General features: G+C 41.3%; 1 protein-coding gene across 1 annotated transcript in view; it reads left to right on the top strand.

Annotated features, from left to right (window-relative positions):
* The window catches only part of gab2 (GRB2-associated binding protein 2), a 437,888-nt gene that overhangs the window by 35,097 nt on the left and 386,766 nt on the right, over positions 1-16,025 (top strand). Inside the window, exon 2 of the mRNA XM_038818920.1 lies at positions 1,825-2,002. Coding sequence (XP_038674848.1) covers positions 1,931-2,002 — 72 coding nt within the window. The 5' untranslated portion in view covers positions 1,825-1,930. The remainder of the gene's footprint in view (positions 1-1,824; positions 2,003-16,025) is intronic.

Here is a 16,025-nt window from a genome sequence, read left to right as displayed (position 1 = left end):
CTGATCCATAAGAGTAGAAGTTTCCAGATTACTTACTTGGTTTGTGCAAGTCCTCAAAAGAGTGAACATCAGGACAGCAAGTAAAGAAATATAGATAATATACAGCCCAGAACCCCTTTGTGCCCCCCCCCCCCCCCCCATGCCTCTCACCAAGATTTCCATTGAAGAGATGCAATTCAAACCTGGATTTAAGTCAAAGAGGTGACGTTATGGGGTATAGAAGAATGGAAATGCCAGCTTAGAATATTAAAATAGTGAGAATAGAACAAAGAAATGGATTCAAGCTAGGCAAAGATAATTTGAGAATACATTTTGATACACATGTAATGAGCAATACAGATGACAATCCTGATACTGGGCGAACTGTTCGATGCTGACATGGAAGTTAAGGATTTATCTGGATAAATAACTACATTTTGAACTGTATGAAAATTTATAAGAAAGGTCGCCTTTGATGATCCAAAATTAGCTGTCTGGAGTTTCTACTTTTTTTGGTATATTCCCCAGATGTCGGCATTACCGGTGGGTGACACAGTAGCACATTGATTAGCACCGTTGCTTCACAGCTCTAAGGTCTGAGGTTTGATTCCCGGCTTGGGTCACTGTCTGTGTGGAGTCTGCACGTTCTCCCTGTGTCTGCGTGAGTTTCCTCCGGGTGCGCCGGTTTCCTCCCACAAGTCCCAAAAGATGTGTAGGTAATTTGGACATTCTGAACTCTCCGTTACCCGAACAGGCGCTGGAATGTGGCGACTAGGGACCTTTCACAGTAACTTCATTGCAATGTTAATTTAAGCCTACTTGTGACAAAAAAAGATTATTATATTATAAAACAAGTACAAATTGTGTTCAGTGTAACTAATCTGTCAGTTTTGCGGCCACCATTAACATGTGCTCTAGTTTAGATTTGATTGGCCACCATGGTGGGGTATCAGAGAGCTGCTGGTGCCCATCCTCAACACCCCATAAGATTCACTGCTCTTGGAGAGTGGAGAACTGCGGGGGAGGGGATTTTTAAAAAAAACATCCACTTCGTAAATATTCATGCTTTCTAACGGAGTGTCTGCAATTTAGCATCTGGCAACAGGAGTCGCTTCAAACTGTTGTGCAGAAACCAGCTGGTCTTGTTACATAAATCAGTACACGGAACAAGTCTGTCACAACGATGTTTACAATCCTAGTTTTGTCTCGATACTCATTTTAAACTGACTACGCCCCTTTAAAGGTTAATCTTACACCAGGGAGGGAAGGCTGCCTTAACAATTCTATGATAATGACTACATTGAAAATTGTGATGTCACACAAATAATGAACCTTTAGAGAATTGTACTCAACCATGAATGGCCATTCATTTAAATGCTGTTGGCCCATGATTTTTAATTTCGTTGTCCGAATGATTGAAAGGTCAACTGGATTAAAAATGTAAATCTCCTCATCCAGTGGCAAAGCTCGGTTGAATGGGGTTCTCTGGTGCTGAGGGCTCTCCCTTGTCCTCCACACCTCCCTCCTCCTTCACTCATGGCTAGGTCCCAGCCTGAGGCTTGACTCTCCCAAAAACGAGCGGGATAGCCCGATTCCCTAAAATGCCCCAACAGACCTGTTTTATTTTAACCGACCTAATGCTAGTTTTATTTGGCCGTCATGAAAGGAGGCGCTCGCCTTTAAGAGGCACTGTAGGCGGGGCGCGGTGCGGAGCCACTCGAAACAACAGCTCTGCTCGCTACTTCCTGCATGAGCCCGGCAGCTGGTGCAGGAACATCGGCGCTTGCAGTGACTGTTGGAGCTTGTGGTTGAGATTACCGGAATATCTACTGGTTCCATTTGCAGGACAGCCCGAACCTTCAGAGAAAGAGGCGAGGGGAGCGGGAGGAAGATTGGTGAACATCTCGCTGAATGTGACTGCACTGTCCCTGTACGATAAACACTGGGCAGGATGAGCGGAGGAGAGGTAGTCTACTGTGGCTGGCTCAGAAAATCTCCACCAGAAAAGAAGTTGAGGCGATATGTAAGTAAGAATGGTTCATCAAACGCGTTTCTAAACAGTGGCAGTTTCAGAACATCACCTCAGTGCCAGGTGTCCAGGAACTTTAATGTATAAGAGGATGCAGTCGAGCAGACAAGCGCAACTTTAATCCAGCTCTTACAACATTGGTATCTAGGGGCTGGCTGCATACTATTAGCAGCAGAAAGCCCAACTTTTGCATATGTTTTCGATCCTGAGCAAAACATGTATGGGTTAGGCTGTACACTGTTAAAGGTAAAGAAAATCGAGACCAATTTAAGTCGAATTTTTCAGGAGTTGCAACCTTCGAAAGTGAAAACAGTATGAAAGTACTCGTTATTCTCCCACCAAGTTGCTGCATTTCACTTTGGAGGGAGTTAATATATTGAATGCTCTGGTGCCTCAATAACAGGGGCTTGAGTTTTAAACTGAGAATTCTGGACTTGTTAGCATTGTTCCAGTAGGGAAACGTTTTATTTTAAGTGTTAAATGTGTGATAAAGCTAAAGGTCGGAATGATTTCCTTTTGGCCGTGAGAAGCCTCCAGTTAACACGGGTCTCCAATGTTTTGTGGGCACTGTTGCTTATTTCCCTTCCTTGCAGTGAAATTGAAAACGAGAGTTGACGCTTCAGTCTGTCCGCGGGATTGGTTCAAAACTCTCATACTGGTAAACTCCCAAGACTGTTATCAAGGAAATGTGATCCTGACGTTAGTTTTCGCTTGGTTTATTAAAAAATAATACTGTCATTGTGACAAACCGATGGCTTATTTATGTATCTGGACGACGTTAATTGTCTTGCAATTCGACCACTGCTCCAGCACCTCATCCTCCGATTTGTTTGTTCGGATTGCAGTTTCTGTTGTTTGTTTTGCTTTTCGATCCCACCTCCCGTGCAAAATCTTATTGTTTTATGTAACACATTGTGGCTTCGTTCCTAACCTTTCCCGTTTTTGTTTTGCTTGCCGCTACCCCACCTCCCACCCCCGGTCGGGATTCCAGTGTATATCACTAACCCCAATCTCCACCCTCTGTCCCAATGTCAGGCAGTCTCAATAAGTCTCACCTCCATCTCCCTCTATGGCCGGAATGCAACTGAAGGATGACGTCAAATGTACTATTGAAACCTGCTCTATATGAAAGGTAGCCTCTCTTACTCACACTTCCACCTGCCATAGTAGCATCGAATTTCAAATAAACGTGCAGATTCTCAACATAGCCTATTTCAAAATAAACCCGATACAGGCAGTGTGGTGATGCTGAGCACTACCACAAATTGGCAGAAAATGGGGGTGAACCTCAGACTGTGTTCACTGATCTGTCATACATTTGGATATGCCAAGTAGAAACTGGGGTATTTTCCCCACCAAGGAGGGATCCTGGCCATTGTTACACACCTCCTAGAGATTGTCTATGGAGCAATCTTGGCAGAGAGCTGACTGCAGGTCATCATCCATTTGGGAGAGTGGTATGCGGCAGCACCAAGTCCAGAAATGGAACTAGTGTAAATATTTTATATAAATTAAAAATGTCAACGCTGGATAAGGGAGGTGCAAGCTACACAGGTACATCAAAAGCTGTTCTGGGAAAAGTAAATACATGCACCACCTAACCACTCATACTTAGGTTTTAGGCTATGTTAATTTCTCAATAGATTTCATGAGTGTAAAGCAATTGTTTGTTTGAAGTTTATTTCCCAGTAATAAAATGTTGATACTGATGTATTGTGACCTTGTATTACTAATAATTCTTCCCAGCACTCTGACACCATTCAAGTATTTCATCATATGCTATCTTGATACATAATCAATTTATTCTGTACCCCCTCACATGTTTTTGGTGAGATCATCTCCATTTGCAATATGATTGGAAGGTTTCCACTAACTTTTATTAATTACAGCTATTTCCATGCGTGAAGTAAAATTAAAAATAACAGTTGATGGCATTTTTGTTAATATCTCTGATAAACAATCTTTTTTGGGGAGGCAGGAATGAGGTAGAAATCTTGAAGAAGCTTAAGTAGTCTCTTCTGTGTGTATCATTTTCAGTTTGTCATTTTAGGGGTCGCATCATATGTTAAAGATCAGTACCCCTTCTTGATCCGTCCCTCTGCACCGAGGATGATTTGCTTCCACTCCGGGGAGAATAGGTTCTGCAGTGGCTGTAAAGTCCAATCCTGGATCCAAAGACTCTGCCACAGGTTGGGAAGTGATGTTTGATGAGGTGGGTGGGTGGGACGCTCTGGACTCTGCGCTCTCCTGCTGTTCGCGCTTGGCCTCTGCATGGTCCGCCCCACAATGCTCGAGGTGTTTTTTCTCCTGCTTGTGCATTCTAAGGCAAGTGATTCCCACATGTCGGTGGGGATGTTGCATTTATTTTGGGAGGCTTTCAGTGTCCTTGTAGCGTTTCCCGCCCTCCTAGTGATCGATTGCTGTTGCGGAGCTCGGAGTAGAGCACTTGTTTTGGGAGTTTTATGTCAGGTATGTGAGCATTGTGGCTGACCTATCGTAGGCGGCTGAGCGTGACCAGTGCCTCGATACTGGGGATAGTGGCCTGGTAGTGGCCAATCCTGCCAGTGGATTTGCAGGATTTTGCAGAGGCAGCATTGGTGATAGCACTCCCAAAGATTTGAGCTGTTTGCTGTACATTGACCATGTTTCTGATGCACACAGGAGGGGGGGACCACGGCCTCTCTATCTACCATGAGCTTGGTGTTGCATTTGAGGTCTCAATCTTCAAATACTCTGTTCCTCAGGCATCCGATCAGTACCACGAATGGGCTAAAACATTGAGTCATTTATCAGTATGACTGACTTGGGACTGTGTCATTGAAGGGCAAGAAATATAACTTGAGATGCCATTATTACTATGACAACTCCGTTCCAGCCACAGTTGGTAGGTTTTAGTAGTTCTGACTATCTCCACCTACCAACTTGTTGAAGAGCAGAGGATAATGCATTATAAAATTTAAACATTTATCTTTAAGTTGTCAAATTCTAGGTGGTCATGTGGAAACCCGCGTTTGAAACAGGGTTTTGTACCGAGCTGCAGTTATGCTCTATCCAGTGAAACCTAAGCAGTGGTGAGACTATTAGAAATAGGCTCATTTCTTGCTTCATATGCACTTGAGGTATATTACCAATTTGATCCCCAATTATGCAACTGTTTTTGTGTCAATGACCTCTAAAATTGTTTTGTATCAAGACAGATTGTACAATTAATCATTTTGGTTATTTTGAACAATTTATGTCTGAACACGATGTACAGTTGGGTCATGGTATACCATCTACAAGGAAGTCAGGAGGAATGTGAGAGAGTGCTTTGCACTTGCCTGGATGAGTGCAGCTCCAACGAGGAGCTGGACACCATACAGCCAAAGCAGTCCGCTTGATTGACACCCCATCCACAAACATTCACTCTCCCTTCCATCAATGAAAGTCGCAGCAGTGTGTACCATCTAAAAGATGCACTGCAGGAACTCACTAAGACTGCTTAGACAACACCCTCCAAACCCACAACCACTACCACCTAGAAAGACAAAACTGCAGACGCATGGGAACACCACCACCTGAAAGTTCCCCTCCAAGTTACTCACTAACCTAACTTGGAAATATATTGTGATGTGGAGATGCCGGCGTTGGACTGGGGTGAGCACAGTAAGAAGTCTTACAACACCAGGTTAAAGTCCAACAGGTTTGTTTCAAACACGAGCTTTCGGAGCACGGCTCCTTCTTCAGGTCAGACCTGAAGAAGGAGCCGTGCTCCGAAAGCTCGTGTTTGAAACAAACCTGTTGGACTTTAACCTGGTGTTGTAAGACTTCTTACTGTGGAAATATATTGTTATTCCTTGATTGTCACGGAGTTAAGATCATGGAACTCCCTCCCTAACAGCATTGTGGATGTACCTACACCACATGAACTGCAGAAGTTCAAGAAGGTAGCTCAGCACCACCTTCTTGAAGGCAATTAGGATGGCAATAATTGCTGACCACCCCAGCGATGCCCACATCCCATGACCAAATTTTTAAAAAAAGACACGTTCACCCGAAGCTTTATTTCACATGTTGTCATGCATTTTTGATGGGCGAGTTCAAATAATTTCTACTGTGCAGAGGAGGCCATATGGCCCATTGAGTCTGCACCGGCCCTCTGAAAGAGCCTCCACCTAGGCCCACTTCCCCCGCCCTATCCTCGTAACGCCATGCATTGATCACGGCCAATACACCTAACCTGCATATCATTGGACTGTGGGGAACCGGATCACCCGGAGAAAACTCATGCAGACAGGGAGAGAAAGTGCAAACTCCACGCTGTCACCCAAGGCAGGAATTGAACTTGGGTCCCTGGCGCTGTGAGGCAGCAGTGATAACCACTGTGTCATGCGGTGGTGCACTCCAGAAACATTTTTTTAAATTAACATTTTTGTGTTTAGTTGAACCTCCCTTGTGACTATTACTAAAGTGAAAATGCAAAGTATTATCAAAAATTGAACTGTTAGAGTTACTGAGCTGAACTAATATCTTGCAGATTGCTGATGCCCTCCAAAGTGAAGTTTGTCCTTTTTTGCTTTGCATAAATGCAGCTCATTGACACTTCAACGGAGTTATCCTGTCATCAACATGAATAGTTTTCAATTTTCTAACTTAAAATAAATGAATATGTCTAAAGCCATTATGTTATATTACAAATAGTTTTTGAAACTCTTGACAAGTGTAACCGAGATAATGTACTGCTGATGACTTGTTTCAGCGGTCTCCAATCATTTAATTTTCTAACTTGACCTTGTTGACAGTCTTTTATACCATTAAAAACTAAAAATGCGTGTGGCAGCGTGGTGGTGCAGTGGTAGGTGAATTGGCCACGCTAAACTGCCCCATAATTGGAAGAAAAAATGCATAATGGAATATCATCTCATGGTTGGACTCGTGTGAATTATCTGAAGTAACTTCATCCTATTTGCAAATCTTCCAATTCTAACGGCTTTTTGTTTTCTCACCTGAAGATAGTATTATTTTGCATGAGTAAATTATTGCAAACCAGCTGAAAACATACATCTTGGGATGATTATGAATTTTGAAACTGCTTTATTACCCATACATGTGTTTTTAAGTTACTGATTGTTATCACATTTTTTGTCCCAGAATAGTTTATTTTGCTTTTAGCACTTGCAGTTGTTTTTTCCTTTATAGAAGAGTATGTTTACTTTATAAAAGACATAATTGAATAAAATCGGCAAGCCTCTAATTGGCTAGTGCCCCAATAGTTACTTTGGGGACTGGCATCTCCACCATCATGGCTAAGTTGCATATCAAATGGTTTCCCAAGTCCTTGCCTTTTTTAAAAAAAAAAATTTTTTATTGAAATTTTTACAAAATATAAACATCTCAACTATATTAACAAAACCGCGGTAACACCCGAAGAACAACAGCCACCCATCCAAACAAAAGAAAAAACAAAAGAACACCCACACAACAAAAGGGAAAGAAATAACACCCGCCACATCCCACAAACCCATGTACACAGTTCCCAAGTCCTTGCCTTAATCACTGCAATCAGTATTTGACAGCACAGAATGGACCTAGCAATAAGACATCACCTTGCAATTTCCTGTTTGGTGTCAAACTGCTTATATCTGTCCTGTATGAATCTTAACTTCTGTGACTCAAAATAGAGAAGTTCAAAGTCATCTCCTTCAGACTTTCCTGCAAACTCCATCCGCTTGCCATTAATTCTAATTTCTACCTCAGCTACATAACCCAGCTGAACCAATTTCTTTGCAGCAATGGTCCTACTTTAGTTTTGTATCCCATGACTTGACCATTATAGTGACCACCTGCTGGCACCTCCATAACACTGCTTGCTTTAGGCTCTGTGAAATAATTAAACCTGCTTTCCATCATTTATAACTTGCATCAATCATAAGCTCCAAATTGTCTAGAGTTTTGCTGTACATATTCTCTCATAGTAAACTCTGAAATTTTCTCTCTCAGCCGCTTCACCTTTCGATTCGTTTAAGTAACTCCTTAAAACTGACCTCTTTAACCAGTCACTTGTCTTTTGTATTATTTGGCTCTGCCATTTTTCCGTCTGATTACGCTCTGTATAGTGTATTGGAATGGATAACCTTTGCTACAGGAGTTTATAAAGATAGAAAAAAAGTGAGATTTTCATTTGCCTTTCATGACCACAGGATGTTCTTAATTGCGTGCTGGCAATTAAGTACTTTTGAAGTAGCAGTTAGTGCTATAATGTATGAAACATTGCAGCCAATTGGTTTGGTGAGACCACCTTCTAAATACCTAATTGTTTATAATGTGAAATCAGTGCTTTCCTATGCAAAATAGTCAATGTTTTATTTTTATTTTTGTGCTGTCTTGGTGATTTTGTTTGTTTTGTTTTGTTTGTTGCCTCCTGTACTTCATATTACTTCAAATCTTTAAACATGTGAATTGAAAAATTGGCCAGGCTTTCAAAATTAATGTTGGCTGTTTTGATACATTTTTGCGCTTTGTAACACCTATAAACACAAATATAAAATGCTTATTTCTGTATGATGCAGCCTTAAATATTGTAAATAGTCTTCTAAGAATTTAACGTAAATTTGGGGCTACAGTTATCAAATACATTTAAAACACTGCATGCACTAGACGTGATGCAATGCAAATTGTCATTATTTTGAAATATATTTTGTTTCAAAAGAACACCAGATGAGGATAAGCTCTTTATCAATTTGGTGAATCTGTCATCCATCTGAGAGCAGTTTTACACTTTTCAAATTCATCTAAATTCCACATAACTCTCTGACAATTTATTTTCACAGAAAAATAATGAGTTACTTGCTGGTTAATCTGCATTAATCCGCACTGAACACTTTGTTGTACAAATAAATTACATTTTGTTTGCCATGGATGCTAATTAACCGTGTGCTGTTGCTTATTAGCAAATGGATAGATTCATGTACATACAAGGCTGGGTTCTCTGTTCCCCCAGCCCCATACTTCCCGGCAGCAAGGTGGGATGCACTACTTCCTCTGCTTATCAATTTCAATGGGATTTCCCATTGAAAACACCCCACGCGCTGGGAAACCTGCGGGCGGGATGCATTGCCAGTGGGAACAACGAATCACGAATTCTGGCCACAGTCTTTATCAGGCTTTGATTTGTGTTTTTGAGAATTCCAGTTTTTTGCCATCAGCACTTTTATTATGGGCAATTCTTGGCATCAGCTGATACTTATATAAAAAATCGAATTCAAAAGTAGTAGCCCATGACACAATGAATATAAATAAAATAGAACTGTTAATGAGTCAATTGAAATATAGTATGCAGACTTTTAAGAGTGTGTTTAGCCTCAGCAGGAGCTCAACATTGAAGTGCTTGGGTATGAAGACTAACTAGAGTTTGATTCATTTACGAGTTTGGCATTAGTGGGGGATGAAATTTGCATTGTTAAATTAGACCCAGGGAACGGCAACATGGGGAATTGTTGTTTGCGGGGTGTGATGTGGACCATTTTTTGATTCACCATTTAGCCAGGAGCTGCACATCTCAACAAATTGTTGGTGAATGGAACCTCTGGAGCAGAGAAACTCTACGCTTTTAGAATCTCTGAATTTAGAACTGTCCAATTATGTTATCTTGCTGGCACTGACATTCTAAATCTGTATTCTGAGTGCTTTTGCTTTGCAGCATCTGTGTAAAGCTGAATTAATAATGGAACCTCTTTCATGCACTTCTCGTCAAAGAGCTTCACATTTATCAGGAGTTGGATCCTTTTTCTGTCGACTCAGCAGAAGTTTTCTGCTGTTAAATAAATGCTGTAACATCAGGCATTTTTCAAGTAAATTTCTACTCATTTGAAGGTGGTAGGCAAAGGCTGTTTGCTAAATCTCATCACAGGAAGGTGATGAACTCTGTTATGACTGGCAGGAGTGCACAATTAATCTAGCCTCTGCAGGTTTGTATCATTAGTGCAAATGTATAATTCACCAAAATGGTCAATTATTTACCTTCATCAATGTTAGATCTGGAATGAAAGATACTTTAACCAGGCTTCTTCAATAAACTTGATAATTTATTACAAAACTCCTTTTAAGCAAGTTATAAGAACTGGTTAGCACACAATTTGGATCTGTAAATATCTCTTTTGAAATACCCCAACATGTATATGAACATATATATACACACACACACAACAGACAAGCAGAGGGTCTCTGCAGAGGTTGACAAGTAAAGAGAAGTGTTCTGAAAATTGCAGGGTTTTGACACAGTTGATCGGGTGCTCCCTAGTGTGAAGATGGAATGCTTGTCCCAGTAGCTGTCTGGAGTTTCTAGTCAATGGAATTTCAGCGTGGAGGAATTTCAGAATAGAGCCGCGTCAATCCTTGGGTCCTCCGTCTCATACCAGCCTCTTGGGTTTCCAAATACAGACAAGTTCCACTGAGGGGTTTCCAAGGTGGATACTGATGACCACATTGTTTCATGCAAGGCAAGGAAAGCATAGTTTGGGCAGCTTCGCCTTCTCTGTTTATTCCCAACTTAGTTTCAGTGAACTTACGACCTTTTTTAAAAAAAAAATTCCCAAATGTCCAAATAATGCAATATTCTTCCAAATTTTAAAAGAAAAACTGTTCTTGAAGATATGATTTTTCCCAACAACTCAGTAGTAGTTAACCAACATATTTGCAAGTCCCATTTCCATCTCCTGTAGTAGCAAGAAACCCACTTGATTAGCACCCCAGCCACACCTTGAACATTTCACTCCCTTCAACACTTACAGACAATGGCAGCAACGTGTACCATTTATAAAATACACTGCAGCAACCTGCCAAGCCTCCACCATCGAGAAGGGCAAGGGTCGCAGAGGCTTGGGAAACAACATCACTTGCATGTTCTCCTCCAACCTCCCCACTATCCTGAATTGGAGCTATATTGTAACTCCTTCACTGTTACTGGATCAAAATGCTGGAATGCTCCGAAAGCATTGCGAGTTTGCCTACTGTGGTAGTATGACTAGAGGTATTATGGTACCTGGGAGTGTGAGCTGCTATTGGTGTAGAAGGCTCACTGCCCATTGGCTCAAGTGTTGTCGTCTCATTGGTCGAGAGGAAGGTAGCTCCGCCTACGAGGCAGAGTATAATAACTCGTGTTTCCCAGCAGCCATCGTCATTTCTGTACTCCTGCTGCTGGGCACACTTCTTGTAGATTAAAGCCTTCGATTCGGACTACTCCTTCGTTTCTGTGTTCATTGATCAAGCATCACCTACATTACAAGGATTGCAGAAGTTCAAGATGGTGCCTCACTGCCCTCTGCTCAAGGGCAATTAGGGATGGGTGACACATGCTGACCTTGCCAGTGATGCTTGCATCCATGAATATATTATTTATTTTCCTCTTAGAAGTTGAGCCTCATATTAAATTACCTTGGTTAAATATTTGGAACTATATTGCCAGAATGGGTTCTCTAATATAACTTGTATTAGAGAACATGTTGTATTAGAGAACCCATTCTGGCAATATAGTTCCAAATATTTAATCAAGATAATTCATTTACTATACAAGTTGCATTCATTTACAATATAGTCTAATTTGCATTTTGGTTTCAATTTGATTAGAACAAATCTGCGTACACTATATATGAACAAAAATCTTAAATCAATAATCTCCCCTCCATTGTGATGCCAGGTTATTACAGGAATCGTTTCCATTCATATTCCGTAAAATGATGAAGTAGTCCAGGTCTGCATGCAGCAGCAGTAGCACCAGCAAACATCCAAGCGCTACTGAGCACTGGGAAGTAATATTTCTGCCACATAAGGACAAGAAAATGAGGGCTGCCAACAATAAAGAATTCATAGATCATAGAATTTACAGTGCTGAAGGAGGCCATTTGGCCCATCGAGTCTGCACCGGCTCTAGGAAAGAGCACCCTACCCAAGGTCAACACCTCCACCCTATCCCCATAACCCAGTAACCCCATCCAACACTAAGGGCAATTTATCATGGCCAATCCACCTAACCTGCACATCTTTGGACTGTGGGAGGAAACCAGAGCACCCGGAGGAAACCCACGCACACACGGGGAGGATGTGCAGACTCCGCACAGACAGTGACCCAAGCCGGAATCGAACCTGGGACCCTGGAGCTGTGAAGCAATTGTGCTATCCACAATGCTACCATGCTGAATTGTAACCATCTCCTCTTGAAATTCAGCAGCATTACCATCAATGACCTGGGAACCACTATTGGCCAGAATTGGTAGAATTATTAGAAATTCTACGGCTATTAGAGTAGCCAATTCTGCGGCAAATGGCCATCGACTTGACACCTCAAAGTGTTTGTACCACCTAATAAGGTACAAGTAATTAGTGTGATGGAATAGTAACCACTTGCCTTGATGGTTGCAGTAATGCTCAATACCTTCCAGGGCAAAGCAGTCTATTTGATCAGCAACCCAGTCACCGATATAAACAACTACTCCACCACCAACATCCACTCCCTTCACCACAAGTGCCCTGTAGAGGCAGAACAGTGATGCAGTGGTTAGCACTGCTGCTTCACGGCGTAGAGGATCCGGGTTCAATCCTGGCCCTGAGTCCCTATCCATGTGGAATTTGCACATTCTCCCTGTGTCTGTGTGGGTCTCACTTCGACAAGCCAAAGGTGTGCAGGGTGGGTGAATCACGCTAAATTGCCCCTTAATTGAAAAAAAAAGAATTTGGTATACAAGTGGCTAAGATGTGTACAGGATATATTAGGCTATATTGCAGTAGCTTACCAAGGCTGCTTCAACAGCATCTTCGAACTTGCAACCTCTCCTACTCTGAAAGACGAGGGCAGCAGGTGCTTAGGAGTACAGGCATCTTCAAGTTGCACACTATCCTGACTTTATGCCAGGGTCAGTCTTTCTGTGCATACAGAAAAAAAATATTTGGCAGGAATTGTTTTCTGTTTAGTCCATCATTTATCAGATATGCCATCTTTTTATCATTGTTGGGTCAAGTCTTGAAGCGCACCTTCCTACCAGCTGCAGGTGTGCCTTCATCAGATGGACTGCAGGCATTCAAGAAAGTGGCTCACCATTATCTTCTGGAGCAACTGGGGATGAACAATAAATATAAGATGGTTAGCAATGCCTATATCCCATTCTATTCTATGTTAAAGTTCTACCATTTCTAGTTTAAAATTTTGCAGATGACATGTTTTACAATTTTTAATGAATATTTGACTTTGACCAAAATTTCAATGATTTAAATGTAACAACAACCTTCCAACTGCTCCCTTCAGTAATCCATTTCTATTGTCAAAACTAAGTATTTAAACAGTTACATGTTTCACAATTTATAAATTCAGTTTTTGTCTTTTAGCACGTTCATTCAGGTTTTTATGTACTCTCCAGTTTTGAACTTGATATTTTTGCCCAGAGCACGACTGTCAATTCAAAGATTGATCCTGCAATCTGAATATACGGAATGTGTACAGCTTCTAAGGCAGCGTTTGTGGCATTTAATTAGTCAAATAATACCATGTTTATCTTTTCGTCCTTTAACACAACCATCCAATCAGAACATAGCTCAAGTAAGCCAGATAGCTGATCTTGGAAAGTCCATCATTTTTTTTGAGGGCTCACGAACAGTAATAGAGTTGCCCCACAGATTAATCAAGTAACAGTTGTCCAATGTGGAGTTATATGTTTTCCCCAACATTTTGCACATCGTGAGAGCAAAGGCAAGAGCAGATCTGTTGTTAAAATGACAATAACCAAACGCTATCATTTGGCAAAGGACTTTTGAAAAATACTTGACAATTGCTAAAACATGCTTTGCACTCCAGTTTAGATATTTCTGAAATATGATTAAATCTTGAAAGCCTTCCTCTGAGGTGTATCTTTCTTGTGCTGAAAGTTGATATGTCAAAATACTGCTGAAGTATGTGGGCCACACATCCTAGCGACTGGTAGATCGTATCAAACAACATGTCTCTTTGGCTATTCGCAACACAACCAGCTTACACTTGCAAAACTCAAAACACATTGTCCAAATTTAGATGTGACTCCATGATTGGACAGCATTTGTGAAACCCATCCATCACAGTGGCCTACTTGCGACTAATAAAAATTATTAATTATTATAGTGTAATGTACTCAAACAGGGAAGTGCATTCTCAGTCAACTGAGTCCTAATTTAATAGCTTATTGAGAAGTGTTATACTTAGGAAATGTATTTAACTTTTTTCTGTTAAGTTTATACAATTCGCAATTTTTCATCTGAATTGTCCTACCTGTGGAGTAACTGGGATAGACGGTGAGATAACCAAATATATCTGTAATTCAGTGAGACAAATGAGTTCTTAATAATCTTTATTAGTGCCACAAGTAGGCTTACATTAACACTGCAATGAAGTTACTGTGAAAATCCCCTCATCTCCACACTCCGGCGCCTGTTCGTTACACTGAGGGAGAATTCAGAATGTCCAATTCACCTAAGCACGTAATTCAGGATTTGTGGAGGAAACCGGAGCACCCAGAGGAAACCCACACAGACACGGAGAATGTGCAGACTCCACACAGACAGTGACCCAAACCGGGAATCGGACCCGAGTCCCTGGAGCTGTGAAGAAACAGTGCTAACCACTGCTACCATGTCGCCCATTAGCCTTGACGGAATTTTCAATAATTAAAGATTTGCCTGCACTGTGTTTGACCTTTTCGACATTTCAAATTCATACCTATATTCTTATGCATCAAGTCATGCAAGGATAATCCAGGGAACTACAGGCCGGTGAGCCTTTTGTCAGTGGTAGGGAAATTACGGGAGAGAATTCTTCGAGACAGGACCTACTCCCATTTGGAAGCAAGTGGATGTATTAGCGAGAGGCAGCACGGTTTTGTGAAGGGTAGGTCATGTCTCACTAACTTGATAGAGTTTTTCGAGGAGATCACAAAGATGATTGATGCAGGTCGTGCAGTGGATGTTGTCTATATGAACTTCAGTAAGGCCTTTGTCAAGGTCCCTCATGGCAGACTGGTAGAAAAGGTGAAGTCACATGGGATCAGAGGTGAACTGGCAAGATGGATGCAGAACTGGCTAGGTCATAGAAGGCAGAGAGTAGCAATGGAAGGGTGCTTTTCTGATTGGAGGGCTGTGCCTAATGGTGTTCCGCAGGGATCAGTGCTGGGGCCTTTGCTGTTCGTAGTAACTATAAATGATTTGGAGGAAAATGTAACAAAAGAGAAAATGCTGGAAAATCTCAGCAAGTCTGGCAGCATCGATAGGAGGAGAAAAGAGCTAACGTTTCGAGTCCGATGACTCTTTGCCAAAGAGTTTATACCAAAAATATGGAATTTTACAATTGTAATACTGAAAATATGCTTGTGCAAAAGTTTAACAAAGGTTTAAAAAAAAGCCACCTGAGAGACTAAATACTGTGCTTTTTTTCTGATTTGTTTTGTAACTTCATTTTGACATTCTTTTAGGATCATATTCATTGTTTCATGTGATTTTTGGGAATATTTTAAAATTATTAATGATGTAATGACATGGTAGAATATTGCTATATTAGATCTAAACCAAATGGTTTTGGATCAATCCTTCATGGTTCAAACTTTAAAAAGCTACTGTTCTTAGCCCTACAACAATATACAAAGTATAATGGCTATGAAAATGGATGTTATGCCTCAGTTGTACAGGGCATTGGTGAGACTACATCTGAAATACTGTGTGCAGCTTTGGTCTCTTAATTTCAGAAAGGGTGTAAGTACGTTGGAGGTGGTTCAGAGGTGATTAGCTAGATTGATACCTGGAATGTGTGGGTAAGAATTGGTTGGGTTTGTTTCGCTTGTTAGAAATGTGAGAGAACATGGAACATACAGTGCAGAAGGAGGCCATTTGGCCCATCGAGTCTGCACCGATCCACTTTAAGCCCTCACTTCCACCCTACCCCCGTAACCCAATAAGCACCCCCCCTATCCTTTTTGGACACTACGGGCAATTTGGCATATATCCAATCCACGTAACCTGCATGTCTTTG

This window comes from Scyliorhinus canicula, chromosome 14 (assembly GCF_902713615.1).
Source record: "Scyliorhinus canicula chromosome 14, sScyCan1.1, whole genome shotgun sequence".
Lineage (NCBI taxonomy): Eukaryota > Metazoa > Chordata > Chondrichthyes > Carcharhiniformes > Scyliorhinidae > Scyliorhinus > Scyliorhinus canicula.
This window is presented reverse-complemented; position numbering and strand designations above follow the sequence as displayed.